The sequence below is a fragment of the Arvicola amphibius genome, chromosome 10 (assembly GCF_903992535.2).
Source record: "Arvicola amphibius chromosome 10, mArvAmp1.2, whole genome shotgun sequence".
In the NCBI taxonomy this organism is placed as follows: domain Eukaryota; kingdom Metazoa; phylum Chordata; class Mammalia; order Rodentia; family Cricetidae; genus Arvicola; species Arvicola amphibius.
Window position 1 is genome coordinate 46,626,113 of NC_052056.1, and position 27,833 is coordinate 46,653,945.

A 27,833-nucleotide genomic window follows, 5' to 3' on the forward strand; every position below is an offset into this window, starting at 1 on the left:
ACACATGTGAGGCATGTATAAAACACTTTGCCAACTGAGCAATATCCCCAGACCAGGAAAGATTTATTAGCCAATAAAATATTACCCGTGATGCTTATAAAAGAGTAAGGGAGGCAGAAAATGAACAGAATAAACATGTACTAGTTGGAGCTGGAATGTTAGCCCCATTGCATATGTCTAGTGTTGTCTGCACCCTCATTTTTGATACATATAAAAATGAGATTAAATACCTTTCTGACTCTGGAGGCTCAAATGACTATGGTATTTGCACCTAACTTGAGTTGCTTGAGTTTTACTATAGCTCTATGAAGTACTGTGAATTAATTAGCCTGGAGCAACTATAAGGAACGTTAAGGTCAAATTTGGAATACTTTGAGAATAATAAACAATTCAATCACTAAAGCATACTGAGGAAATAATTTTAGAACGTGAAATCCTGATCTTGATAGGAAAAACTAGAGAAAAAGTTAGTTCAGGAGAATCATGGTGTTGGGCGATGTTGTTTTGTTTTAGTTTAGTTAAGTTTTTCTTGTTTCTTTATTTGCTTAGACAAGGCATTGCTATCTATATTGCCCTGATCTGGAACTTTGTGTGTCAAGGAAAAGCCTACAGTGTGTAGTAATAGCATGGATTTTGATCTCTTTGTGCCCGTATTTGTGAGTCATTCTCAGGACGGTGACTAACTTGGGAGAGAACCAAACCTCACCTTCAGTTTCAGCTTAGCATCAAAGAGTTCTTTTATTCCCCCTAGTTCTGAATGGCCTTGTTATCACTGTGGAATTTTTCTAAAATTTTAGCAAAGATGTACAAGACTGAGTTAGCATGAACTAAAAAGTTTACAACTTTCCCAGGTTGGCTTTAATGCAAAGTTCAAACTATTCTTTCTAATTCATAAATACACAAGAAGCCTTCTCAGCTGAAACTTCAGAGTGAGTGCAAGAGCTGATCTCGCTGAGGCAGTAGAAAGAGGCCTGCTGAGAGCGTGCCTGATGTGGCACTCACGATCTGCCTCCTCAGGCAAGGAAGCACGCTCTTGATTGCCTCTCCTCTTTTTACTTCTAACTCTGCTTGTCTTCTCCATCAAACACACCTGGCTTAAGTCCAAGTGTCTCGATATTCTGGTAGGCAATTGCTAAGCCATTTAACATTTTGATTTAAATTAAACTAGCAATGAACTATAAGGATTAGTTTAGGGCTCTCTGAAGTTTCTGAACTTGGAAGGTGAACTCCAAGGAAGGCAATAGCTTTAATAAAGGGATGACTCAACGGTGAAAAACTTAGGTATTGTGAAGATAACTGTCCAAGAAGGAGTTGCTTTAAACAAAAGGTATACATAGCAGTATTGCCTAGACTTTAATTTGAATCCATCTTTAGTATTGTTCCAAGACTATTTCAATGGGCCTTTTGAATGAAAATTATTTTCACAACAGCACCAATGAACTATTTGTCCTTTAACTCTCATTCGTTTGCAAGTGTGCTATGGAGTTGATCAGAAACTCTGGTATGTGGTTTTCACAACACTGATGGCTCCATGTGCCAGCCGTGCTCCGGGAGCTCACATATTTTCCCTTTAAAATTTAATTTTCATCTCAGATATAGAAGATGTCAAGATACATAACTAATTCTACATAGAAACTTTGTGGTCCTCAACAATGTGTTAAAAATGAGAGGCCTGGGTCCTGAGGACAACGTGTTGGAGAAGCTGCTTTCACTCCCCTTCTCTGACCCAGCACTGATTCAGCTGAGGTACCAGAGACACCCCAGGAAGAGTCTTGTGAGTAGTCAGACAGGTCCACTGAGGATTTCACATACAGAGAGAAAATCCAAGTGTTATTCTTTATTTCTATATTTCTCAAGGGATTGCCACACATCAAGTATGCATTTAGTTGACACTTTTAATCACTCAGTATTTTAATACAAATATAAGAAATAATACAGAATTAAATAACACATAAAAAGCATACCAAGTATATAAATATCCAGTTCAACAATGAAAACAGCTTACACTTGAACTCCCAGGTCACTGCAAAGAGACAGACGAAGCAAAAGATACAGAAAACAACTTCACTAGTCGTGTCAAAGGGTTGAGAATGGATGGCTCAGGATGCCTTTAGAATGAAGGGATTGTGTTTTCAGAACTGCCTTCTCTTTGTGAAAAGTCAAGTTACAGAAAAAGAAGCTAAGGGAGAGAGATAGAGAGAGCATATACACCTGGCTGCTATACAGGGAATTGTTACACATCTCTTTTCATAATCTATTGTTATTACACGGGGCAGGATTTGGGATGGCCTAAAAGAGGGTGATAGTGTGGGCCAAATGGACAGGGAAAGCATGCTTTTGTAAAGATGTGAACTACTGGCTAAGACTAACAATACTGAATACGTGCTATAAAAATAAGTTAAACAGACACATTACGGTTGCCAATGCTACTTCACACTAAATTCTGTCCTATTTTCATCATCGTTACCCTCATAGAAAGACGTGGAGAGCAGCAGGGGGGTCAAGGAGTCTAGCAAGGCCAACACTTAGCAGAATCGTAGCAGGTAGTAGACTAGATACTCAAACGACAGGGAAACACACCGTGGACCTCCGAACAAAAGCAGAGCTAGGACACCAACAGAAAGGCAAAAGGTAGTCTCAGAAGTTCTTTGGACCCTTCTGTGTTATTTTTTCTCTTTGCTTCTTCCTTTGCTTATTCTTCATCTTTCTTTCTAGAATTCCATCAGGTTTCAGACTACGTGGCAAATTATCTGGTCCCACTCCTTTCTAAGCTGTATGAGGACGAGGAAGCTCTGTGAGGTAAATATACTACAAGGGTTTTTTCCCCCCCTCTGGTGGGAGCCCAAGTCAGCCTGAGAGCCAGCTTGGCACTTGTGATTCTAAGCTTGGTGCATTTCTAACAGCACGACACTGCATTGTTCGACGAAATCAAGTCCTACAACAGACCTGAGGCACACGACTTCCTCTTGGAATGCAAACACTGAGGACCCAGGATGACAGCCAAAAGTCAAATCCCTCACATGCTTGCTTCTGCGTCTTTTGCTCTTTTTAGGTCCCATGAAGAACGACCTTCCCCTCCTGCTTTCCTTTCACATCAGATTCAAGTAGACCAGGGAAAAACTGTCAGGGTTCTGGATAATTCTCTAGGGTTCTGGATAAAAGAAAGAGAAGTGTGTCAGTGCTGGACATTTGTAATTTCTCCACATACTTGAAGCAATTAACAACAGAAAGATTAAGAAACAGAAATTTCTTGGTGTTAGTTTTTATTTTCCTTCTTTCTTGCTTTTTCCTCTTTCCCTCTTTTCTTTCTTTCTTTCTTTCTTTCTTTCTTTCTTTCTTTCTTTCTTTTTCTTCCTTCCTTCCTTTCTTTCCTTTTTTTTTTTTGGTTGTTGTTTAAGATAGAGTTTCACTGTGTAGTCTAGGCTATCTTGGAACTCACTGACTCTTGTGAAGCCCAGAATGGCCTTGATCTAGCAACAATCTCTCTACCTCTTTGGTCTCCCAAGGGCTGGGCTCACACACTAACTGGAAGCAGACACTTCTAACCCAGTAATGGATTAGAGAGTCGTCTAAGACTACAAAGAAAGGTGCATGTTTAAGAATGCCAAAATGACCTGAGAGTGTCTCACTGAGACCCGCTGAGTTTCATTTCCCCCTGCTGAAAATCAGGTTGGGAAGAGTTATTAAGTAGACAGAAATATTTTTCAAGAGTTATTAATTCCTAGCACGTAAAGTGGGAGGATATCAGCCTCCCCCATAAGGAATGTAAGCAGTGAGATAATAGGCTTGAAATTGTTAACCTTAGTACCTCCTCCCCTCTCTCTGTACTCTTAGGTCATTTTACTGGGTCTTTCAAAATTCTGCATATTTTAGATGCCAACATTTTTGGCAGCATTAGCCATCAATGTTTCATGAAAGCACGACCTTCCCTCCTAACACAACTGGGTATTTTAAAACATGTTAAATATTATAATATAAAGAAAAGGCCAGACATATATTGGGTAATTGACTTTTTAACTATTGTACTTAGCAGACATGAACATATCCTGTCAAATTATTATCATACCATCTATTTAGTCTCAACAAACACTTCCTCTACTGCAGTTAGTAAGAAGTAGTTTTTGGATGGGAAACCCTCCCCAGACCATGCTTCATGCAGGACTGTTCTAAAGTCCTTAGGCTTTTCTCTCTTTGAGATTTCAAATGTGTGATTCTTTTGCTACAGATCAACTATCTCTGCTGTCCTCCACAACAGCCTTGTTCTCTGTTTCCAGGTCCTAGTGTGGCCACCTCAGAAAAGCTGTCCTCAGATTATTCGTCTCACATAGTGGCTCCTGTTTCCCATTCATTTTCCACTTTCATTGTATGCCATATATGGTTTTCTCACAAATCCATTTTCACCGTTTCATCATATCCTTATCCATTACTTCGTTTATGGTTTCTCTGTCTGATATATATATATATATATATATATATATATATATGCATGCATATATGTACACATATACATATATGTGTACCTATGTATATGTATGTATACGGATATATATATATAATATTAGCAAATAACCAGCCTACTTATCATCAGGTCTCTTTCCTCCCCCAAAACAACTCAACTTAATCAAAATAAATACACGTCTTCAAAATGAAACAAATTATACTGCCAATATTTTCAATATGTATAGATTTTTGTCATATATATAGAAGATATATATATATAGGAGATATATATATATATATACATATATATATACACATATATATACCTTCTATCCTCTCTCCCTTCTCATCTTATCTTGCTCCACACTTTCCTAAACCAGCTGGTGAAATCAATACCATGTGTTTTCCCTTCCAATTACTTCCATTCCTGTGCTCAAATCAGTTTCTGAATTCTGATTCCTCAAACCCAGCTTGCTGGAACCCCATGTCTTCTCTGTCTACCTCCTCCAGCTTTCCTCCTTTTCATCATTGGTGCAACTGACGAAACTACACATTGATGAAACTACAAAGGACCGCAGACTTGGTATCCACATAAGCCAGCATGTCCTGGAAGTTTGCAGTGACTCAGGGATGTGAATGGTGCTTTAATGGCGTGGGCCACTGATTAAATTGCTGGTAGCTTGAAATGTACCATGACCAAAACATTTGTACTAAATAATTTGGCAAAAACAACTCTCCTGGTTGTCCCTAAGCTAGTTAGTGCTGGCTTTTTAGCATTTTTTAATAGCATGCATTTCTTTTAAAATCTTCACAACGTTCTTCTATTTCTTAGCTCGTAAATGTTCTCATTATAAAAAGGTTTAAAGTATAATAAAGAAGTTGTATTCCTTAGCTTGATTTCCCCATTCCACAATTTGTACATACGTTCAAAGCATAGTATTATACATTATTTATGCAATTTTATCAGCTTAAAAAGTAATATAAATAATGAAGTTGAAATTATTAGCACACACATTTTTTCAAAGATGAAAACCCAAGTAATATTTAGATTAAAACAATCATCAAAGGACTTACAAAATACAAGGCTAATCTTTTGTCTTTGTTGTGTAAATATGACGGAAAGTTGTATATTTTGCAAACCAGGAACAACAGTCTTAGAACTGCGAGCATTGACAGGTCACAGTGAGTTCTGTCTGGTTTGCTTATTAAAAAAAGAAATAGGCTGCCCTGTGGTGCTTTCTGATCTGTTAAAGCTTCCATAATATCCTATTGTGGGATAGAAGATTGCACTGAAGTTGTGGAAGAAAAAAATTCACCAAGAACACATACTTCTACCTGCTATACTGACGTGCGTGTGTGTGTGTGTGTGTGTGTGTGTGTGTGTGTGTGTGTGTGTGTGTGTGTGTTGTGTACATTAAAGTATCACAAGTATGGTACTTATTAGTTCTAAGAATTTTTTAAGAGTTATGTTGTGTATGAGCTGCTGATATCAATTGGGTCTCATTGGTAGGGATTTTAAGGACTGATAAAGAAAATACTCAGGTTCTTGAAATCTATAATGGCTTCATAATATTGTTCTCTCAATAGTAGAGACTCAGAAATCTTCATATATTTCTCTTTAGGTGGTCTTTGATTATATATGAGGCTAACCTTAAAATTGAGATTTCTTTGTGTTAACCTCTCAGTGGTTGACATTACACACATGTGCTGTCATGCCTAGTCAGAAACTTCCATCTTATTAAGTTACGATAGATGGGAAAGACCAGTTTGGCCCTGTCTAACATCATTTTACCTTCTCTTACAAAAAGTCCAAGTGGACTTACCTATGACTAAGCAATACTTGCTGCTTTGAGGAGCATATGAGTTGAGAGAAGCAGGAAGTAGTTATAATTGAGGTTCCAATTAAAAGAACTGGTGTTGGTAATGTTACAGTTAGTGATGATTAACAAAGAACAGAAAGCAGAAGTTACATTTTTACGTTAAAGACCGGAAACACAAAATATGATTTTGGAAATATTGAAAACAAAGTTTCGTTTGGTTGGAAGTAGATGAAGCTTGAATGAGAAAGCCAAAGTGATGGGTTCAGAGGGTCTGACCATGTTTTTCATGTCCTTTGATACAGCATTGCCTTGAACAAAGCTGAAGCTAAGGAATTACAGGTATTGGATGCGTGTACTTGGGAGCCAGGTACCAGCTGTCTCTGTTTACTCCAGCCTGTCTTTGCATTTGTGGTTCTATACCATCCCTATCATTATTACAGGAATGTGGGAAGGTAATCTGTTACATGGATGAGGAGGTTTTCCATGCAATTTAATTGCCGGCCCAGAAATACATGTGTTTTTATGAGGGACAGTGGGAGGCAAGAGAGCCAGGGAGACACTCAACTTGAGAATGACCTAAGTGGTCATCACTAGCTCTGCAGATGTAAGGGGGTATAAAAGCAATGGATAGGTCTGTTTGAGACACACGGATAAATACAGGAAATAGATTTGCTTCTAGAACCTGCACAAAGGAAGATAGCCCTGAAGACACCTTGACAGTGGCTCCTGTGTTGGATTTTTGACCTAAAGTATTGTAGGACAATGAATTGTTATGCTGTAAGTTAGAACGTTTTTTATGATTTACAGAGAAACAACAAAAAAACCTGTATTTCTTTTCCTTGGCTGTGCCATTTGTGTACCTTTATAACGTAACTCAACCTCTTCCAATTTGAATAACTGCCTTTTTTTGCATTTAGCAATTGTATTCCTCTGAAAATCTAAGACTTGCTTAATGAACCAAGAAATATTCCTTTGCAAATATACCTTTCTAGTGAAATTTATCTTGGGCTTAAACAAATATAACTCTTAGTCAAAATGAACTTTAAGAAATGAATTTGAATGCTTCAGACTTTTTTCTTTGAAACAGGGAATGGTTTATAATGAAGGACAGCAGGAGCTCCTTCCCAGGCAGGAGAGGGTCAGGAGAACAGCATTCAAGTTCCACCTTGCTTATGAGAACTGCCTATGACTTGCGAGGAGGCTGCTTTCTTTATCTGGGCTCCCATTTCCTAATTGAAAAACTGAAATGTTTGGATAAATAAAATCAAAGAGATTTCTGCCTTTGATATTGTAGGGAGAGCCTGTGCTCTAACATGGCTTATGCTTATATGCTGTGAAATTGTCTGATCTATAATCTTACAGACTGAACAAATCCTTTCATCTACTTTCAGAAAAGGGTCAGTGACGTTGTAGGCTCATTGCTTATTTTGTCAAGTCATATAAATTGATCTGTTGTTGATTTAAGGGTTAGGCAAGATGAACTGGTCAAAAACGTTGTGAGGGCATGAAAAGTAACCCTCAAAACATAAAGCAAAAAGGAAAAGAAGGTAGAATTCGAGGGATATTTTAAATTCAATCCTAAAATATCACTCAAAGACAACATTTGTTTTCTTTCCTGACCCTGAAGTTCAGTTATCTGAGATGGAAAAAAACTCCCATGTTACCCCTTCACCTTAGGAAATTTCCATTTCAAAACAAAACAAAATAAATCAAAAAATAAAAACGACAGCTTTGTGCTTAATAGGTTGTACACAGCCTTCAGAAAACAAAGAAATGTTTCTTTCTCGAAACATAACTCACTTCTCTCACTTCCCTTGTTTTAGTGGCAATCTTATTTTCTGATGCCTTATCTTGTTTAAGACTTGGCTGGCATTCATTGGGTATTGAGTTACAATAAGAGGAAGAGAATTGGGAAAATACCTTTGAAAATTATTTGCAGATGATACGATAGTATACATAAGTGACCTCCAAAACTCTACCCAGGAACTTCTACAGCTGATAAACACCTTTAGTAATGTGTTGGGATACAAGATTAACTCAAAAAAATCAGTATCCCTCCTATATACAAATAATAAATGGGATGAGAAAGGAATCAGAGAAATACCACCCTTTACAATAGTCACAAATATAAAATATCTTGGGACTACTCTAACCAAACAAGTAAAAGACCTATATGACAAGAACTTTAAGTTTTCGAAGAAAGAAATTGAAGGAGATATCAGAAAATGAAAATATCTCTCATGCTCTTGGATAGGGAAGATCAAAATAATAAAAATGATAATCTTACCAAAACTAATCTACAGATTCAATGCAATCCCTATCAAAATTCCAACACAATTTTTCACAGACCTTGAAAGAACAATGGTCAACTTCATGTGGAAAAACAAAAAACTCAGAATAGCTAAAACAATCCTGTACAATGAAGGAACATCCAGAGGCATCACCATCCCTGACTTCAAACTCCACTATAGAGCTAGCGTGATAAAAAACAGTTCAGTACTGACATAGGAACAGACACTTAGACCAATGGAATCGAATTGAAGACCCTGATAATAATTCATACATCTATGAACAAGTGATTTTTGACAAAGTCAAAATGGTACAATGGAAAAAGGAAAGCATCTTCAACAAATGGTGCTGGTATAACTGGATGTCAACCTGTAGAAGATTGCAAATAGATCCACATCTATTGCCTTGCACAAAATTCAAGTCAAATGGATCAAGTACCTCAACATAAATCCAGCTATACTGAACCTGATAGAAAAGAAAGTAGGAAGTAGCCTTGAATGTGTTAGCACAGGAGACCACTTGCTAAATATGACACCAATAGCACAGACTCTGAGAGCAACAATCAATAAACAGAACTTCCTTAAACTTAAAAACTTCTGTAAGGTAAAGGACATGGTAAATAAGACAAAATGACAGCCTTCAGAATGGGGAAAGAACTTCACCAACCTCACATCAGTTAGAGGACTGATCTCCAAAATATATAAAGAACTCAAGAAACTAGACAATAAAACACTAAACAATCCAATTAAAAATGGGGTACAGAATTAAACAGAATTCACAGTAGAGGAATGTCAATTGACCAAAGGACATTTAAGTAATTCCTCAACATCCTAAATCATCAGGAAAATGCAAATCAAAACAAATCTGAGATACTCTCTTACACATGTCAGAATGGCTAAGATAAAAAAATATTGAGAATAGCTTATGCTGGAGAGGATGTGGAGTAAGGGGAACACTCCTCCATTGCTGATGGAGTACAAACTTGTACAATCACTTTGGAAATTTGTATGGTATTTTCTCAGAAAATTTGGAATTAGTCTACCTCAAGACCAGCAATACCTCTTCTGTGCATATACCCCCAAAATACTCAATCATACCACAAGGACACTTGCTCAACAATGTTCATAGCACTATTATTCATAATAGCCAGAAGGTGAAAGATCCTAGATGCCCCTCAACTGAAGAATGGATAAAGAAAATGTGGTTCATTTACACAATGGAGTATTACTCAGCTGTAAAAAAAAATGACATCATGAAGTTTGCAGGCAAATAGATGGAATTAGGAAAAAAACATCCTGAGTGAGGTAACCCAGAGCCAGAAAGACAATAATGGTATGTACTCACTCCTAAGTGAATATTAGACGTGAAGCTAAGGATAACCAGAACACAATCCACAGCTCCAAAGAAGCTAGGTAACAAAGAAGACCTTAAGAGGGACACATGGATCACTCTGGGAAGGGGAATTAGATGAGATCTCTTGGGTAAACTGGTGGGGGGGGGAGGTGGTGGTAAAGGAGAGAGAATTGGAGATGAGAACGTGAGGGAATGGTATGTTCAAGTGGAGAGAGGGTCAGAGTGGGAGAGCAATGAAAGAGAGATCTTGATAGAGAGAGCCACTATGGGGTTAGGGAGAAACCTGGTGCTAGGGAAATTCCCAAGAATCTGCAAGGATGACCACAGCTAAGACTCCCTGCAATAGAAGAGAGGGTGCCTGGATGGCTTTCTCCTGTAATCGGATTGGTGACTACCCCAGCTATCACCATAGATTCTTTATCCAGTAACTGATGGAACCAGATCCAGAGATCCACAACTAAGCATTAGGCTGAGCTCCAGGAATCCAACTGAAGAGAAGGAGGAGCGAATATACGAGCAAGGGAGTCAAGATCATGATGGAAAAATCTATGGAAACAGCTGAGCCAAGTTAGTAGAAATTCATGAACTCTAGACAACAGCAGTGGAGCTTCCGTGGGACTGAACTAGGCCCTCCATATTTAGGAGACAGTGGAGAAGCTTGGACTGAGAGGCCCCTGGCAGTAGAACAAGGATCTTTCCTTAGTGTGTGAGCTAGCTTGTTAGAGCCCATTCCCTATGGTGGGATGTCATGCTCAGCTTTGATGCAGAGGAGACAGGCTTGGTCCTGCTCCAACTTAATGTGCCAGACTTTGATGACTCCTCATGGAATCTCTTACCCACTGTGAGGAATGGATGGGGGGGGTAGTCTGAAGAGGAGGTGAGGGGGAAAGGAGGAGAAGTTGGGGAAAAAACTGTAGTTGGAATGTAAAATAAAATTTTAAAAAAATATTAAAAAAAGAAAATTTATTTATGCTAGGTCCATATAGTCACTCATTTAATAAATGAATATTTATTGAGAAATATATATCACATATATAGCTATTTATATATAATTCCATGGCAAATGTTATGAAGGGATAAAGAGAAATTCCCAATTTGGGAAGGCAGGCAGAATACTACGAAATACCAACTGTATGTGTGAATCACTTCTGTGTTGATAGTGTTTGGGGCATCCTAGAAGTACTATTTCTTGAGTGATGACATTGGGTGATTTCATGGTCTCTTAATTGGTCTGATGGTCTTTTTGCTGTCAAATGAGAAAAGTTTGTCCTTATTAAGTGGTGGAGAGGTCTCTGCTGTATGGGCACAAGATTTCTTTATTTGACGTCACCAGATACCTATGTGACTCAATCAGTATTTTCCTACTGACTTCCTAAGAACTATAACTCTTAACTTTTAGGATAAACTTTAAACTATTCTAGAAAATGAAAAGCAGAAATGTCTACTTGTGAGAAAGAAAGCTTATAGGTTCTCTTAAACAGCATCAATTTTATATTTTATAATATATTTGTATTTTATGAACAAAAAACACAACAGTGCTGTTCCCCTTATTTATATATTTAAACAACCCCAAGTTATTATAAAAGAATGATATTTACCTTATTTCATCCTTTGCATCCCTTGTGACGACTCACCTCGCTCCTGATTTCGGTGACGTTTCCAGTATAATAAGATTGAGATCAAGACCAGAAGAATCACCAGAGAAACGATGCTTAGCAACAGTGGAACTGAAAACCAAAATCCTGCGGGGAGTGAGGGGAGAATGGGAAAGGGGACTCAGAAGAGGAGGCCACAGAGGCAAAAAGTGAAGAAAGCCACAAAGCCACAAGTACGATCACTTTCAATGACAACTGAACTCTCACCTAAAATTATCCTAAAATACAGACCTAGTTACAGCCTCATAGAATTTGTGAAACATTTAGATATTAGTGACAGACCACATATTTCATGCAGTTACATATAATAAGATCTTTGCCAGTGCCTCCTAACATAGTCCAGAAAACATTCCCGGGGTTAAATGTTATTAATATCTAACAGACTTCAAAAGGCTACCACTCCTAACCTGGGAGACTAACTGAGCTTAATACCAGGGTAGAAAATGTAAGAGCCAAGGCTTAGTCAAATCATTTTGCCTCCAAAACTCATATTCTTTGCTATAGGTTACACTAAGGTGACAGGTTCATTAAAGAAAAATTTAAATATACTAGGAGATATAAAGGGGAGATTATGAATCCCATGATGCCAATCATTGGAAGCAATTCATTCAATGTTTTATTGCATTTCTTCCAATCTATGTCCTCATTACTAAATCTTTTTCCAGCAGTGCCCAATGGAGCAAAACACTAGCTCCTTGGTGTTGATAACACAAAGGGAAAGGAAGCATCGTACACCTTCTCTATAATAGATTTTTCATAACTGAACTCAAAGCCTTTGGGTTTGTCCCGTTTCCTTGGTTTCTAGAGCTGCATACCGTGCTCTTGGCATCATCAATACATGTTCCAGGGAATAAACAAACACTCTGCAAACAAGAGCAAACATTTCATGTAGGTCAAACTCAGAATTCTTGGAAAAGAACTAATTTTCCTATTCAAGTTCTTGTTTCTCAAGACATTGCTCTTGGCCTTGGCTGATCCTGAAGCTCTCTTCATGAAAGTCCAAATGCAGCTCACAAGGCCCTTTGCCCAAAAGGTAACTAAATACCCAATTTCAAACTAGCCTTGAGTTTTTAGAGATCCCAGATACTACCATAGGAGCTACTTCCCGGAGGCCACTGCGCAAGAAGATGACATGGACAGCTCTTCTAGGCTGTAGTGATTGAAACACGCCCTGCACAGTTGCCATCATTTTAGGATGCTTACTACTGTGTGTCACTCCAGAGTTAATGCCTTAAAACTACAGAGAGAAAGCAAAGCAATGTTTGTCAAGCTCCTCACTCTGAAACCAAGCCCTCTGTAGTCACTTACACACAGTCCTCACTCCTGGCATCCATGAGTCCCAGAAAGGATTTGGAAAGAATTGTCTGAGAGAATAGAAAACCATAGGAATGGTGAGCAATTTCTCTTAAAAGACGAATGACCTTCAGACAGGGCCTTTCTCAGTAAAGATTATCCAAAGATTTCATCACAGACATGGGGTTTTCCAGGAAACCTTCCTAACTCTCCAGAATGATCTGAGGACCCATATCCTTCACCTCTGGTACTTTCATGGTCTACCATGGCTTTCTTACCACAGTATTGAACACACGGTTTTGTGATTGCCTAGATAGTAGTTCCACGTTGATGGTTATCAGCTATAAGTGTGTAAATCAATACGCTGTTTTCCTATCTTTTCTTGCTGGCAATTTTACTTCCTGAAACTTCAGTTAGCTGTTAGGTCATCCAAAATTATATATATTTTAAAAAATCCCAGAAAGGAACAATTCACAAATTTTAGCTCATGGGCTATTCTGAGGAGTGTGACCACATCCCACATGATCTCCTCCTACCCCACAAAGCACGTGAATTGCCCAGTGTATCCACACTGTGTATTGTATGCTGCTTCTCTTGGTCATGGAGTAGTTGCCTTGATTTTCAGATCAACTTCTTTTTTTCCCACTGCATGCTTATATTCAATGTTTTTTTTTTTTTCTTAAAGGGATTTTAAATACAAATGTTTACTAAAGCAGATTGCTGTAATTGTATTTTCTTGATTGGTGTTTGTTGTTTAATCTTTTACCATGCGTAATTAGAGAGTCAACTTAATTATAGTGGTGTGCGTGCGTGCGTGCGTGCGTGCGTGTGTGCGTGTGTGTGTGTGTAAAACATACTGCTCAATACTCTCTGCAGCTTCATGCTACTGAGGCCTGTGAATGTCACCTCTTCGGATGGGAAGACTACAGAGAAACTTGCTTTATTTGCTCCCTCAACTCTTGCTACACTTGCCTCGTTCTCTCTCAACTATGTCCTTTGCTGAGCAGTTGAAAGTCTCTGAAGACCATGACCCTCTTCTAGGTGCACAAACATAGAAGCACCAGTCTCCCTTGCCCCCCCCCTCTTACCTTTGTCCAAAGTCTGCTTGTAGTCAATCACAGTGCCCAGGTGTAAAACCTGGCAGATCACCTCCTTCCCAATCTGATTCTTGGGGTCTTTGACCCGGAGAATGCTGGTGACAGACGTAGTCCCATTTGGGTGGAAATGACTCTCAGTACTATTCTCAATTCCTGTCCCAGTGCCCTTCCAGGCAATGGCAGGGGCTGGGCGGGCAGTCGCAGAGCAAGTGATGTTTAGGTGGTCTTCAAAATAGCTGTAGTGAAGGAATACTATGGGCTGTACTGGGACAAAAGAAAAAAACGCATGGCCTGCCATCAGTTAAGCCCCTCACGTGGGTCCTGCATCTTCTCACAGGGATGAGGGAAGGAGCCTTACGGAAAGACAGTGGGAACTAGACAGAAAAGATGACAGCCCCTCTCCTGAATGAATCCCAACCCTTCCGGTGGAGAGCACAGAGTCCAAACGTCTCACGAGAGTCCATAGTTTTTCTCTAGTAAAACTGACTGCTCAGAGAGAGAGAGATGAAGACAGCAAATGATCCTTTTCTCCTCTGCACAGTGTAAGTCTGTATCTTTTGTGTGAGCAGTAGCTTTTATTCAGCATTTCTCAGAAAGTTGACAGCATCCCCACATCAGCACCTCTGCATGTGTACTCTGTACCTATCATTAGCGCCAGGCAGGGCCCGGCTTCCCGAGCCTGTGGTTTAGAGGAATAGTCATTTTCTGCAAAAAGCTGAATGAGGCAGAGAAGGAAAGGATAAAGAGAAAGACTTGGTTGGAAGACATACCTAAAATGCAGGCTAGAAACCCCGAGTTCCTAACTAGGAAAATCAGAGAGTGGCTAATAGAAGGGCCCCAGGGATCACCTTACAGAGCAGGGAAAGTCATTTAATTTTCCCACTAGCTTCAGCCTGTTCTTGTTGTCAATAGGCCTCCCAAGCTAACAACTTCATTCCTACTGGAATGTAAACCTTATTTCTGCCAACCTCCACAAACGAATGCTTTTGTATTTGGCCTGAAAGCTCACAAGTTAATTAGAAGCCAGTGGTAAGTGGAAGCCTGTTTGTGCCTGTAGGTTCAGGAGATAGGTAGATCCCGGTAGCTGGGGAAGCGGAACTGTAGAAGGGTGCCCAAAATCCAAGCATCAGTAAGTGCTGGGAGAGACAAAAGGAAAAATGAATGTGATTTTTACGAATTGATGTAGAAAGGGTCATTCATTGTGAGTGAGAACAAGATTCCCAATTTAGGAGACAGAGAAAAAAATGAGAAGGAGAAAAAAAAACCCACCATAGGAAAAAAAGAAAAGGTACAGAAAAGAGAAAACATGAGAAGCAGCAAGGAAAACAAAGAAGAGAAGAATGAGGGAGGGAGAAAAAGGGGTGGGGGAGAATGAAGGAAGGGAATGAGAGAAACAGACAAAGATGTGAAAATCAAGAAGAAAGCCAAATAAACTATTGAGATAGTCTATCATAGATGAAGTATCCTGCATCCAACACATGTCCCACATTCTCATGCCTAGTGGACCCCCTCCTTTTCCATGGCCAAGTCTCTTGGCATTCTTAAAGCCTTGCTTCAATATGTGTAATGACTCTGCCAGGATTTTCTTCTCCCTCCTAAAACCACTACCTCATGTGCAATGTTACAAAGTTATCCTTAGTACCACTTCCTAATGCTTCATCACAGCCCTGTGTCAGCAATGGGGAAATAATATCACCATACTAAACCTATGGGATGTTTAAAGAATGCTTTGTACCCTGTTGTATTCCCAGTGGTGCCAGTTCGTTATGAAAAGCCTATGCTGGCTGTGCCCTTGGTAATCGTGAAACAGCTTCCTTGAAATAAAATAAGAAAGACATCATATTGGCTATAGGTTAGACTAATCTGCCTCTGTCCAGAAGTTGCCAAGGGCTGTGGAGATAACATATTGCACATTTGCTGTCCAAACATCAAGTCGAAAATCAAACAACTACTGTGGAGAACTTGTTGCCCTCATTATTGTCTTAAATTTTTGTGACATCAAGACCCCAGAGAAGACAGTTCCTGCCAACCAATTCAGTGCAGTGCCTAGAGCTCTCCAAGCCCTGCAGTAACAGCCACAACAGGCATGAAAGGCTAAGTGCCTTCTAGTGAACCCGTCCATGCTTATGACCCAGAAAATCCAGGCACTACAACCACATTCCCAATGCTATTGGAAATAGTATTTCTGAAAAGGAAAGAATGTATTCTCACAGATTCTCACCATAGAGGGTGAGGCAGGCTGTCCCTGAGAGCTTCCCAGAAACAAAAGTATTGAAGAGACACATGTAGCAGCCCTCATCGTCCAGGGTTGTATTCCAGAAGGTGATGCTTGTGTTCCAGAGTCCCAGCTCAGTGATGTTTACCCTGTCTTTGTATGCAGGCTGGACTACAACTCCATGGGCTTTGCTGTAAGTGACCATGTTTTCTGGGCTCACAGCTTTCTTTTTCTGCCATGTCACAATCAAGGGTTCCTGGGAGAATTTCAGAGAACATCTTAAGGATGCAGGTGTGTGCAGCAGCTTTCTCTCATCCTGCGTCACCACTTCCACTACAAACAAAAAGAATATTTCTATATTTAGAACCTCATTACATAATACATACACACATACATTCACACACACACACACACACACACGTATGGACTTCTGGTAACAAATAATTTGGGAACAAATAGGATGAAACTCAAATACAGAAATGAACGAAAAAGGCAAAGACAAAAACAAAATGTATGTACATGCCTATATGTTGGCAGAGAAATGTGTTTGATTTTAAAAGCAGAGGCAGAATATAATAACAAAAAAAATGCTTAGAAACCAGAAACGATGAAAAATCACTGTGAGTTTGAAAATAAGTAGGATGACTGAGCAGGAAAATGCCAGCTGGAATAAGATTATTAGGTGAGTTCATGTGTGTGCGCGCACACACACACACACACACATACACACACACACACAAACATACACTACACACACACACACACACACACACACACACACACACACACTACAGAGGAAGGAAACACCACAGAGGAGGGAAACATCACAGGCAAAGGAAGCATCACAGATGACACATGCTCTGGAAAGCAAGACTGGGCACAAACACACAAGGAGAATGATATACAGGATGATGCACTGGGAGGCTTGATGTACCCAACAAAATCAAGAGGTTTTGACACTGACTGATAATCTTCATATTCTCTATTTTCATTAGATGTTATAGTAATTATTTCTTCTTTACAATGCTGGCCTTTTATACATGACAAATAACTTAATGCATTAGTATCTATGTAATAAATAACCAATTGCAAATTACTGAACATTTGAGAAAGGGAATATAATAAAAGAGGAGTAATAAATGCTATACCCAAGAACTCACAACAAATGAATTCAGGCATTAAATCCATAAGCATTTTGGCATGAATATGGGTGAGTAAAAAAACAACATTGTAAATTAAAGATCTATATGGGACAATGGTCTTGTTGTACCCTGTAAAGATTTGTCACTTGTACTGGATTAATAAAATTCTGGTTGGCCAATAGCCAGGCAGGACATATAGGCAGGATGACCAGAACAGGAGAATTCTGGGAAGAGGAAAGGCTCAGTCTGCAGTTGTCACCCAGACTCACAGGAAGCAAGATGAGAATGTCTCACAGATAAAAGGTACCAAGCAACATGGCTAACACAAACAAGAATTGTGGGTTAATTTAAGATGTAAGAGTTAGTTCACAAGAAGACTGAGCCTGTTAAGGTCAACCAGTTTATAATTAAAGTAGGCCTCTGGCCTCTGTGTGTTTCTTTGGGACTGAATAGCTGTGGGACCAGGCAGGACAGAAACCTCTGTCAACAAATGATGCCCATCTATAACCAGAGATTGTTCTTATGTTTCCAGGCCACCCAGACCCGAATATTTATACAGAATCTATATCAATCACAACACTGCTTGGTCTATTAGCTCAGGCTTATTATTAACTAACTCTTAAATTAACCCATTTCTATTAATCTGTGTATTGGCACAAGGCTGTGGCTTACTGGTAAGGATCTGGCATCTGTCTCCTTCAGCAGCTACATGGCATCTCTTTGACTCTGCCTACTCTCTATATATCCTTTCCAGCCTTCATATTCTACCCTGCCATAGGCCAAAGCAATTTTACTAATTAACCAATAAAAGCAACACATTTACAGAAGGACATCCTGCATAAGTTCTAGAGAACAAGAAATATAAAATCTTAATACTGTCCAACTTAGCAGATAGCTACTACTGAATGAGGAATTAGCAGACCAGAAGGCCAGGCCATGGCATTCCCCCAGAATGTCACACATAGGGATATTTATAAGCAAAGGATTAAAGTAAAACTCAAAAAAATAGACGTATGCATTCTAACATTTACCCAATAGGACTTTTCATATGTTAAAAAAAAAGATTATAAAATGATGAAGGGAGCAATCCAACATCAGACAACATATTATTAATAAAATCTCATGTGCCTGACAACCTAACCCTGAGATATATAAAGCAATTACAATAGCAACTTATAAATTTAGTCATAGTATTAGTGATTCCTATACATCTCTCAGAACCCTCAAATCCATGGTTTTAAATCATTAAGGCAAAAATTCAAGTATAATGTAGAAAATATAAACATGTTCATATGTGGTCTTATATTTAATTTGAATATACTAGATCTATATGTCATCATATGTGTTTATATTTATGGATATATATTACTCAGATATGTATACTAATTAGCGAGAGAATGTATAATCTTTTCAAAGCACACATAAAATATTTCCCCAAACTGAATTTGAAATTAGCCTTAAAAATTTACTCTTTCTGAACACTATTTACACTGCAATAAACCAGAAATTCCCTCCAATCCTTCTCAACTCTATAGCTAATTTCATAGCAAGATTCATAAATTATCATAATCAAATGGTAACCAGAGCATGATGCACTGAGTGGCTGTAAAACCTGAAAGTATCTATCTGATGGGCAGCTTTAATGCTAACTACATTTACTGGGTACCAAAGAGACTGACATGAGTAGATGCCTGCTTCCAAACCTCCTGCTTCCTACATCAAACAACAGAAGGGAATTAAGTAATAAAATGGAAGACAATGTATAGACTTGCACAAAACACTAAAATTTGTTCTTTGTGGATAATCAAACAGAAGAAATTCTAACAAGTATGACCAGGAAATAGAACCCGCACAAACATTCCCTAGATAACAGAAAACAAATGAGGGCATAGCAGCCGGTTATACCTTTGACCACTAAGTATTACATAGCTGGTAATTTAATGATGGGAACTCCTTAAAGATGAGGAAGTTCTGGTATGCAGAACCCATTTCTGAGATTGAGGTTGCCTGAAAACTTTTTGGAGATTTTACAGAATATATTTGGGGGGAAAAAGTGTTACTTTTAGAATGCAGATTCACTTTTAGAAAGTGCATCGAAACTAGAGCTGAACACATGGGTAAGCCTATGTTTGACTCTAGAGGATCTCCCTTAGTGGAAAAGTTGGCAATTATTTGATGCTAGTGTGGAATCCTTTTCGATTCCGCTACTCGATCAGTAAATCCTGTAATGGACATAGTCTATCGGGGCTGTGGGTGGGGGTAAAGCCCTTGCTCCACAGGCAGTGCCTTCTCCAGAGACTCATGATGAATGACATCACACCAAAAGTGATGAGAAACAACAACAAAACCAGCATGAACTGAGCAGTGACATTCCGTAAACAACAAGAAAAATTAGGAAATTCAGAGAAGGTGGTCCAAGCATGGTTTTTGAACAGGAGATAAGGTAAGCGTATATACCTCTGAGAGTCAGCATTTTTCTAAAATATCATTTCTGTAAAAAGTGGGTACCAGGAAGAATGTGTCTATCTGTTCCTTCACTCCAACTATTCCCAGGTCCATAAAATCAAGTTCAGGGAATTGTTTTTCACAGCTCTCTCTCCACCCAGTTCTGTGGGTGAAACACTGACGTCATATTTCATTTGGGAGAGGATGTTTTTCTTAAATTTAGTTTATCTACAGGCAGGGATAGCTTCAGAATGCCAAACTGTCCCGCTACTTTGAAAACAAAAGCGTGGAAAGCGGGCAGAAGCCCGCTCACTACCCCAAGGGGGATGATCGGCATGCTCCAGGAATTCATGCAGAGGAGTGGGCTAGCCTAGCACACACAGGAGTGGCCAGCCTCCACCCCAGAAGGTCTCCGGGTGAAGGACTGAGCATCTTTACCTTGAGCTGTGCCCAGCGCTACCGCTGCCATGCCCCAAATCAGGCTGTAGGTGGAGAGATGGCAGAAAGGTCTCCTGAATACCTGAAGACAGAAAGCAAACGATAGAAACGGGGTTGCGTCCTTGTAACACCTATTTTAGGAAATGCTGGAGTCCAAGAGTTTACTCACCAGAGTTGCATGGAAACAGAACCCAAGGCTATAAAAGGAATAAATAACAGAGGACTCAGGATGTGGGGAGGGAAAAGCTACAGTGTGGCTCTTTCGTGGGCCCTGGCACTGTGAACCTTGCTTTAGCTACCATTGTCCAGAGCAAAGTCTTGAACACATAGCCTCTCTGGGTCAAGCTGCCTTAAGTTGTCAGAGAAAATGCAGATGTCAGACAGATTACCCTTCCCAAATAATCAGCCACTGCTAATATTAAGGACAAAACACAAAAGGGAAACACTTCAGAAACCCGTGACTTCTTTGGGCTTTGCTGAGGCAAACTTCTGAAAATGCAGCCAAGGTTGTAAATACTAGAAGCCAGTACTAATATTTACTTTTTAATTGCTTCATTGTTTTATTTTTCTTTATTTGCCCAGGAATCCTCTTCCTTGAAAGATACCCGGGCACGATTTAAGGGAATGTTATTCTGGGCATTGCCTTGCTAGAGACTGTGTTCAGATCAGCTTTTTGGTTGCCTCAGAATTATTTCATTGGATCTAAAGTAAGCTCATTATAAACGACACAAGCAGAAAATGGATCAGTTCCTATATTTCTGTTTTTAATTAATTCACTATCAGTGTGTGTGTGTGTGTGTGTGTGTGTGTGTGTGTGTGTGTGTGTGTCTCCACGGTGTGGAATGGGGGTGGGGTTGCATTTTATCCCAAATGTGTGGATGTCAGAGCGCAACTACATGGATTTGGCTCTCTCTTTTTTTTTACCTTTATGTGAGTCTCAGTGTGTGGAGGCACTTGCTGTACAAGCTGGTCACCTGTCTTGTGAAGCACGTGCCTCCACACACTGAACCATTTTCATGGCCATAATTCTATAATTTTATACTAAAAGAATACAAGACATGCCAATTTTCTCTGTCATTTTCATGAACTAAATTTCATTTTTATTTCACATTGCCATTCCAACTGGAGGTAGAAACTTGATTTCAACCAACGTTGTGTCTTCTCTGACCATTCAGCCTCCCACCACCCCAGCGCTCCATACAGGTACCCATCTCCGGCATTGCACTTGCACTCCCGGAACTTATGGGCACCTACAGCGCACCATGCTACAGCATGGGACTACCAGGCTTCCCATACAGCCATCTGTCTCCCTTGTGTTTCCCTCAACCACCATGCCATTATTTGAACAATCCCCACTTCAAAGGCAAACGGCAGCTCTCTTGTGCTCTTGTGAACCATCTCAGGTTCTTTTCATGCTGGGCAAAGAAATTTATGAATGTCCTCTCTAAATGCGCGCCCTTACTTCTTGTGGACCCCAAGACCTCTGTGCAGGTTTTATTCCCGACTGCTGCTATTAGATATAATGCTCCTTTTTGCATTCATGCTGGTGTCTGGCCATAGTCACTAGTCAGCCCTTCCCTTCTCCCAGACTGGAAAACACTTATCTCCCCGGGGTCAGAAAAACTGGTTCTTTCACCACCCTGGAATTCCGCAAGTCTTTGTGGGATGAACTTTCTCCTTTTCTTTCAGCCTGTGTGGTTTTAAGCTTGAATGTCTCGGGCCATTACCATTGCAAAATTTTGCTTTCTGAAACTTTTCCACCTTTCTGTGACAACATTCTTCCTCTAAGGTAGTAGATACATGACTGTCAGGTTTGGGAGACCAGGGGGACAAGAATAAACGACAGTAACAGACACATACAGGAAAAATGTACCAAAATATTTATTTCAGCTTTTAGCTTGCATTAGGTGACTAAACTACTAATGATCCTAAAACTAACATTTATTGAACACACTACGTACCTGGTACTGTTCTTGACACTCAGATCAACTACTATGCCCAATGCTTCAAGAACCTATAAAGAATAGGCTGTTGAGAACAACGCTTAGACAATGAATAATGTGAAGGAGATATTAAATGGCTTTTCTCAAGTAGCATAGCTAGGAAGTGGTAGAGGCAAGATCCAAGCCCACACACGGGCTACACAGTTCACAACCACAAGCATGCCACCACACAGCCTGCCCTGTGCACAAAGCATTGTTCTTTTTAAAAATTAGGCACAAATATAAAATTATTTTGTACCGTCTGTCTCAAAACCATGGTTGTGAGAATTATCGAGCTCTTGCTGATTTGTCAGGACAAGATGATCATGTTTAATGATGTTTCCAGAGTCAAACAATCAAACAGCCATTATGAAATTGGCTATAAGTTCCCACCTGATGCCTCATGGAGTCCTAGGTGCCCATTCATTTGCTAATACTGGATACTGGGAGCTCAGCGCCTACATGCATGCTCTTAGACCTCATATTGCTGTGTCTCCTCCTTGCATAGTAAGCTCTGCCATGCCTTCCTTTCAGTCCCTTTACATAGCAAGCCCTGTTGTACTGGAGTTCCTTTGTCTCTTCCTTTTACCTAAAATATTCCCAATTGAAAAAACATTTAGGGATCTATCTATCTATCTATCTATCTATCTATCTATCTATCTATCTATCATCTCCCTAGAATTCATTTGTCCACAATATTTTCATTACCTGCCTAGCATTTCCCTTCACCCTCCCCAAACCTGTCAATCTCTTCCTTCTTCTTCATAAATGGGAAAATCTAATACTGCAGTGTCATTGAACAATTTTGAAAATACTACTCCCAGAGAACATTGAGTTCCTGGAGTTGGGGCGTATATTATGTATAGAGGGTCAGTGTGTCATTTGACTCTGTTTTGTTCTCCTTGACTCACAAGAATGCCAAAATTCCCCAAATCCAGTTGCTTAAACAGGATATTTTGACCACATTATTCTTGCTCCCAATGCATGGCTATCACAAACCCAGAGTGCACATCCCATTCTGAATATGTATGTTATTAGCCCCTGCTTATCCACAGTCTCTGCAACCATGATAAATTGAGCCGTAGCCACTTAAATGACCTTGGTTTGGAGTTTCCGGTCAGGGAGACTGTGAAAGGATGGTTTATCACCTGACTACTTCATTCTCAAGGTCTGCCTGAACTACGTTCTGCTTTGCCACTCCTCAACAGTGGGGCATTCTCGTTGCCCTAAAACATCTTTGACTTAGGATACCTGCTTTCCTGTGGACTTACGGTTAGATGGGAGAGGAAAAAAGTGGTGTATTTTTAAAAAATGACTCTTGGGGGGGGGAGGTTGAGATAGACTACCGTGTAGTTTAGGCTGGCCTTGAATTTGCTATGTAGCCAAGGATAACCTTCAACTGCTAATCCTCCTGACTCAGCCTTCTGAGTGCTGGAACTACTGATATATGCTGCCACACCCAGACCTAGGAAGCAAGTGTTTGAAGGTCTGGAAATAACTTCAGTCTGCTACAAGGGTTTCTACTCCTTTCCGTGCCCAGTGGGAGCACCCCAATTTTAATGTCCTCTTCCTTTCCACTGTATGGAATTGTTTTGGTTCATGGATGCCTTCTTACAAAAGAGCTATGACCTAAAACTTAATGGTTTTATGGAGAAAGTGTTACTGGGAGAAGTAACACACATCTCATTGTCATAAACATTAATCTCATTATGTAAAATTAACTGGTAGAGATCAACACTGTCTTCCTTGGAGTTTAGGCAGCAAAAGAAGCCTAGTTGTTCTTAACAGGGTCTGTGGTTTGGTATCCTGGAAGATGAACAAAGTATGTCTGGTTTTCTTGAGGCCAACTGTACCCTGTAGGTAGTTGTGTGTGGAGGGCATGGGTGAGGGATAGGAGGAGGAAGAGAGAAAGAAAACTGGCATTACAGTCAGGAAGACTTGGCTCTGCCTGTACCCACTAAAAGTGTCATAGAACCTGAACCTCCATCACAGACCTTGTCCTGGTATTTCTGGAGCTCTTTCAAGAGGGATGCCCTGAAAGAGATGAGGTCTCACGCCTGTGGCCATTTCCAATGCCACCACATACCTGAGTGCTTTTCTGTCTTCACTTAGGGAGCCCCGGACAATTAGACTTTCTGCCTGGAACCCAACAGAGAGCCATAAAGGCGTATGCACCAATATCCATCTATATGGTATAGTTGGGTTTCCTAACATTCTTAAGGCTGCAGAAAGTTAAAAATCCCATCATCTGAGTGACTATTAATATTTGCAAATTCTCATTTGCATGGACAATTTGTTTTGGGATACTCTAGTGTATGATGAATATGCCATGCCTACCTGTGACATCTCTTGACTTTGTTGTTCTAAGGTTTACAACAAAGTCACTACCCTTTAGGAAGTTAAAAGTGGCAAGCTTCTTAAAAGGATGCAGCCTCCACAGTACCTGCTCCTCCTCCCCCTTTTTATGCTCATAGACACCACCTTTAAAGGGGCTTGAACTCTGAAGTGCCCTAGGGACTTCCAGAAATTTTTCTTTATATTATTGAGACTGTTTTCCATCCTTTCTTATTTTGTTGGAAAGCTAGAAAAATCCAGAAAATGTATCTTCTGGCTCTGCAGCCAAAGGGTCAATACATTTTAGTTTATCTTAAGGAATTCCCAGGGACAGACTATGGTGTGTTAGTTCCGCATTATTGGTTTTTTCTTTCTTTTACATATTATGCCTTTCTCTCACGATGAAACCAAAGCCCTAGCAAAGGCTGTAATAAGAAAATTATTATCTGGTTTCTGTAATGAAAATAAACTGTTCTGGGTGAGAAAAAAAAAACAGATGTACATATAAGACTGAGGAGTGGGGCCTGGGGATGGTGGAAAAAAAAAAAAACACAGAGACTGGGGAACAAGCAGACAAGCACGAGGCTTCACTGTTTAAAATTCATGTAGTATTTATTTATATTCTCTTCTGGTTCATGCAGAATAATGGCCGCCTATTTCCCAGAAAGGGGAGGAAAATGCTGGGTGTTAACCAGGACAGACCCAAGCCAAAAGTGGATCCCAGATGCATTAGGTAAGATATGTTATTTAACCTCCCTGGAGCCTGGAGGAAGATGGCAGTACACTCTCAGGATTAATTGAAGCATAGGTGACAAACTGAAAAATCCTAATGCTTCAACATCTGAAACTTCTGAGTACTGACAGGATATTACTATAGAAAATTCCACACTTGCCATCTTGTGATGGTCATAGTCACCGAAAGGAACTGTATAATTATGCCATTATCTGAGGGTCTGCACAGAAGATCTACATGAAACAGGAATAAATTTGGGCCCCACTCCCAAGAGATCTCATTGTGCATATGCAAATGTTCAAAAATCTAAAATAGCATTCTGATGATAAAAATCCTAGGATCCTGTCTGCTGCAAAAACAGCAGTCATATCGCAGGGTTAAGGTAACAATTCCATGGTTAAAACACCAGCACAGTTTCCAGAATTTAGCAGATGCTAAAAGATAAACCAATCAAGAATTGAAGAGAGAGCCCAATCATGTAGACAAAGAAATCCTCCTGTAATTTTCACCAAGAAGGTGGATGTTCATTACAGTCTGGGTTTTACCTGACAGCTACGCACCTACTAGGTATATAGATCTCATTTTCCAATTCTTTCTAGGTCTGAATTTGTATCTTTATTGCAGCCACAGGACTTGGGAGAAATGAGCCTCCCCTGCCCGTTTATTTTTAAAACAGAAAAGCGATTCCTTGTTCAAAGATTAAGAGCATCTGCTGGGAGGGAGACACCAGCTCACACAACACCATTCTCCTTTGTTAAGAAAGGTAAAGCAAAATCTGGCCCGTGGTCTTGCCAGTCCTATGAAAACAGTACCCTGGGTTTTAACTGCATTTAGATTTCCACCCAATTCCACCAGTTTCCTGTGTATAAAGAATAGGGCGTATGACCACCCATCCTTTTAGAAATTTCTGTCTTGTAAACAGTACTGAAGACTCAAAATGTCGGCCCCCTCTAAATATCCTGGCTTTTAACACGACCACGTAGCTGACAATCCTTTTTGAAGGTTGCTGTAGCACTACTGGATAATGCTTCATGGCTTCCCAGGCAAGGGCCAAGAATGCAGCAAGCAGCAATATCACTGGGCTGTACCCTGATGCAGACTAAGGACCAACACAGGGGTTACCCAGCGCTACCCTTCCCCTTCTGGGAGCCATAGAGCACTAAGCCATGTTTTCCTCGCAGTGCGATCTGCAGCCAGGAGCAAAGCCGCCCACCCCGTGGGACCCGCGATCCTGGGCTTTCTCCTGGCCCGTGTTCACTTAGGCAGTCCCAAGTCCCGGAGACCCTTTCTCCAAGGAACAGATTCCTGTGCCTCCCTAGCTGACTCGGCGGGCTCCCAAAAGCCACAGGCTCCGAATAGCTCATTCCGCCCTCCTTCAATCCCAGACTCCACTCACCGGATTGCCCATCGTTGCTTTGGGTCGCAGCTAGACACCAGCTTCTTGGGGTCTGAGCTCCTCCACTGTGGAGGGTATCGTAGCAACACCTGTCAGCAGTGGTATTCAGCAATCCGACGTAAAGCCCACTCGGTCTGGCTTTCTACGCAGTCGTGGACACGCCCTCCCTCCCACCCCTCGTCCCCACCCCTGCCATGGACCCAGATTTTGCCCTCGCTTCTGTTATTGTGACTGAGCAAACGTAAAAGAATCATTCTATAGATTTTGGTTATTTGCTCGTTTTAGATTTATTTATCTTTTTTTCCTACGCGAATGAATGTTTTGTCTCCGTGCGTCTGCGCATCATTCCTCTCTGCAGCAGTAGAGGGCGCCAGATTACAGTCCTTCGTACAGCTGGAAGGTGGTCCTGGCCTGCAAAATAGAAAACTTGGGGAGAAGAGCAATGGCCTGGAGGGGTGAGGGAATTCATACAGACACTCTGGAGAAGAGGACAACTTTATTTTACAGTTTGGTGTATTAAAGGACTGACCTCTCTCTCTCTCTCTCTCTCTCTCTCTCTCTCTCTCTCTCTCTCTCTCTCTCTCTCTCTCTCTCTCCCTCTCGTGTATGTGTGTGTGTGTGTGTGTGTGTGTGTGTGTGTGTGTGTGTGTGAGACCAGGTGTGACACCTTATCTAGAGCTTTAGAGGTCATTTGGGCTCAGAGCTCACTTCCGCAAAAAGTGCACCTGAAGGCGCTTTCCTTCTTGTTAACAGATTGCCCTGCAGTGGGATTGGGTTAGGAGGAAAGAGAACCTAAGGGTAGTTCAACTGCGTCGGTTAGGAGGAAAGAGAACCTAAGGGTAGTTCAACTGCGTCGCGGGTTACCTTGAATATACATTAGTCCTTGATGAAAGCTTTCCAAACTACAAATGGGGTGATTCCGTTGGTGTGAGGAAACACCGACCAAGAGCAGTGCACACGGGAAAAGGTTTATTTGATGGATTGCTGGGGTCAGGAGGGAGTCCCTAAGTGACCAGGAGGCTTGGAAGCAGGAGACCTGAGAGATCACATGGACAACCACAAGGACAAAGGAGCGCTACCTGGCCAGTGAGAAGGAAGACTAAGAAATCTCAAAGCTAGCTCCCAGGTCACTTCCATCAGGGCCATGTCTCCGAAAGATTCCATAACATTACCCAAACAAAGCCACTAACTGGGAACCAAT

General features: G+C 40.4%; 1 protein-coding gene across 3 annotated transcripts; it reads right to left on the minus strand.

Moving 5' to 3' along the window:
* Nucleotides 1-1,877: 1,877 nt before the first annotated feature.
* Cd200 (CD200 molecule) lies at nt 1,878-26,759 on the minus strand. Of its 3 annotated transcripts, XM_038345518.1 has the most exons (6): nt 26,633-26,759; nt 20,188-20,269; nt 16,169-16,495; nt 13,939-14,211; nt 11,501-11,644; nt 1,878-3,151 (listed from the first exon to the last, which is right to left on the minus strand). In XM_038345518.1, exons 1-5 carry the CDS (start codon nt 26,642-26,644, stop codon nt 11,502-11,504), a joined length of 837 nt encoding a protein of 278 aa, XP_038201446.1. In that variant the 5' UTR covers nt 26,645-26,759; the 3' UTR covers nt 1,878-3,151; nt 11,501. The 3 variants fall into 3 exon arrangements, with proteins under 3 accessions (XP_038201446.1, XP_038201447.1, XP_038201448.1); XM_038345519.1 differs by lacking the exon at nt 20,188-20,269 and having other exon boundaries at nt 26,633-26,752; XM_038345520.1 differs by lacking the exons at nt 20,188-20,269; nt 26,633-26,759 and having other exon boundaries at nt 13,939-14,206; nt 16,169-16,376.
* Between the last annotated feature and the right edge of the window lie 1,074 nt (nt 26,760-27,833).

Coding starts and splice junctions, on each gene's coding strand:
- Cd200 (XM_038345518.1), bottom strand. Junction 16,496..20,187: donor AGCGCTGGGCACAGCTCAAG/GTAAAGATGCTC, acceptor TTTTGTTTGTAG/TGGAAGTGGTGACGCAGGAT. Junction 14,212..16,168: donor AGCCTGCCTCACCCTCTATG/GTGAGAATCTGT, acceptor CTTTTGTCCCAG/TACAGCCCATAGTATTCCTT.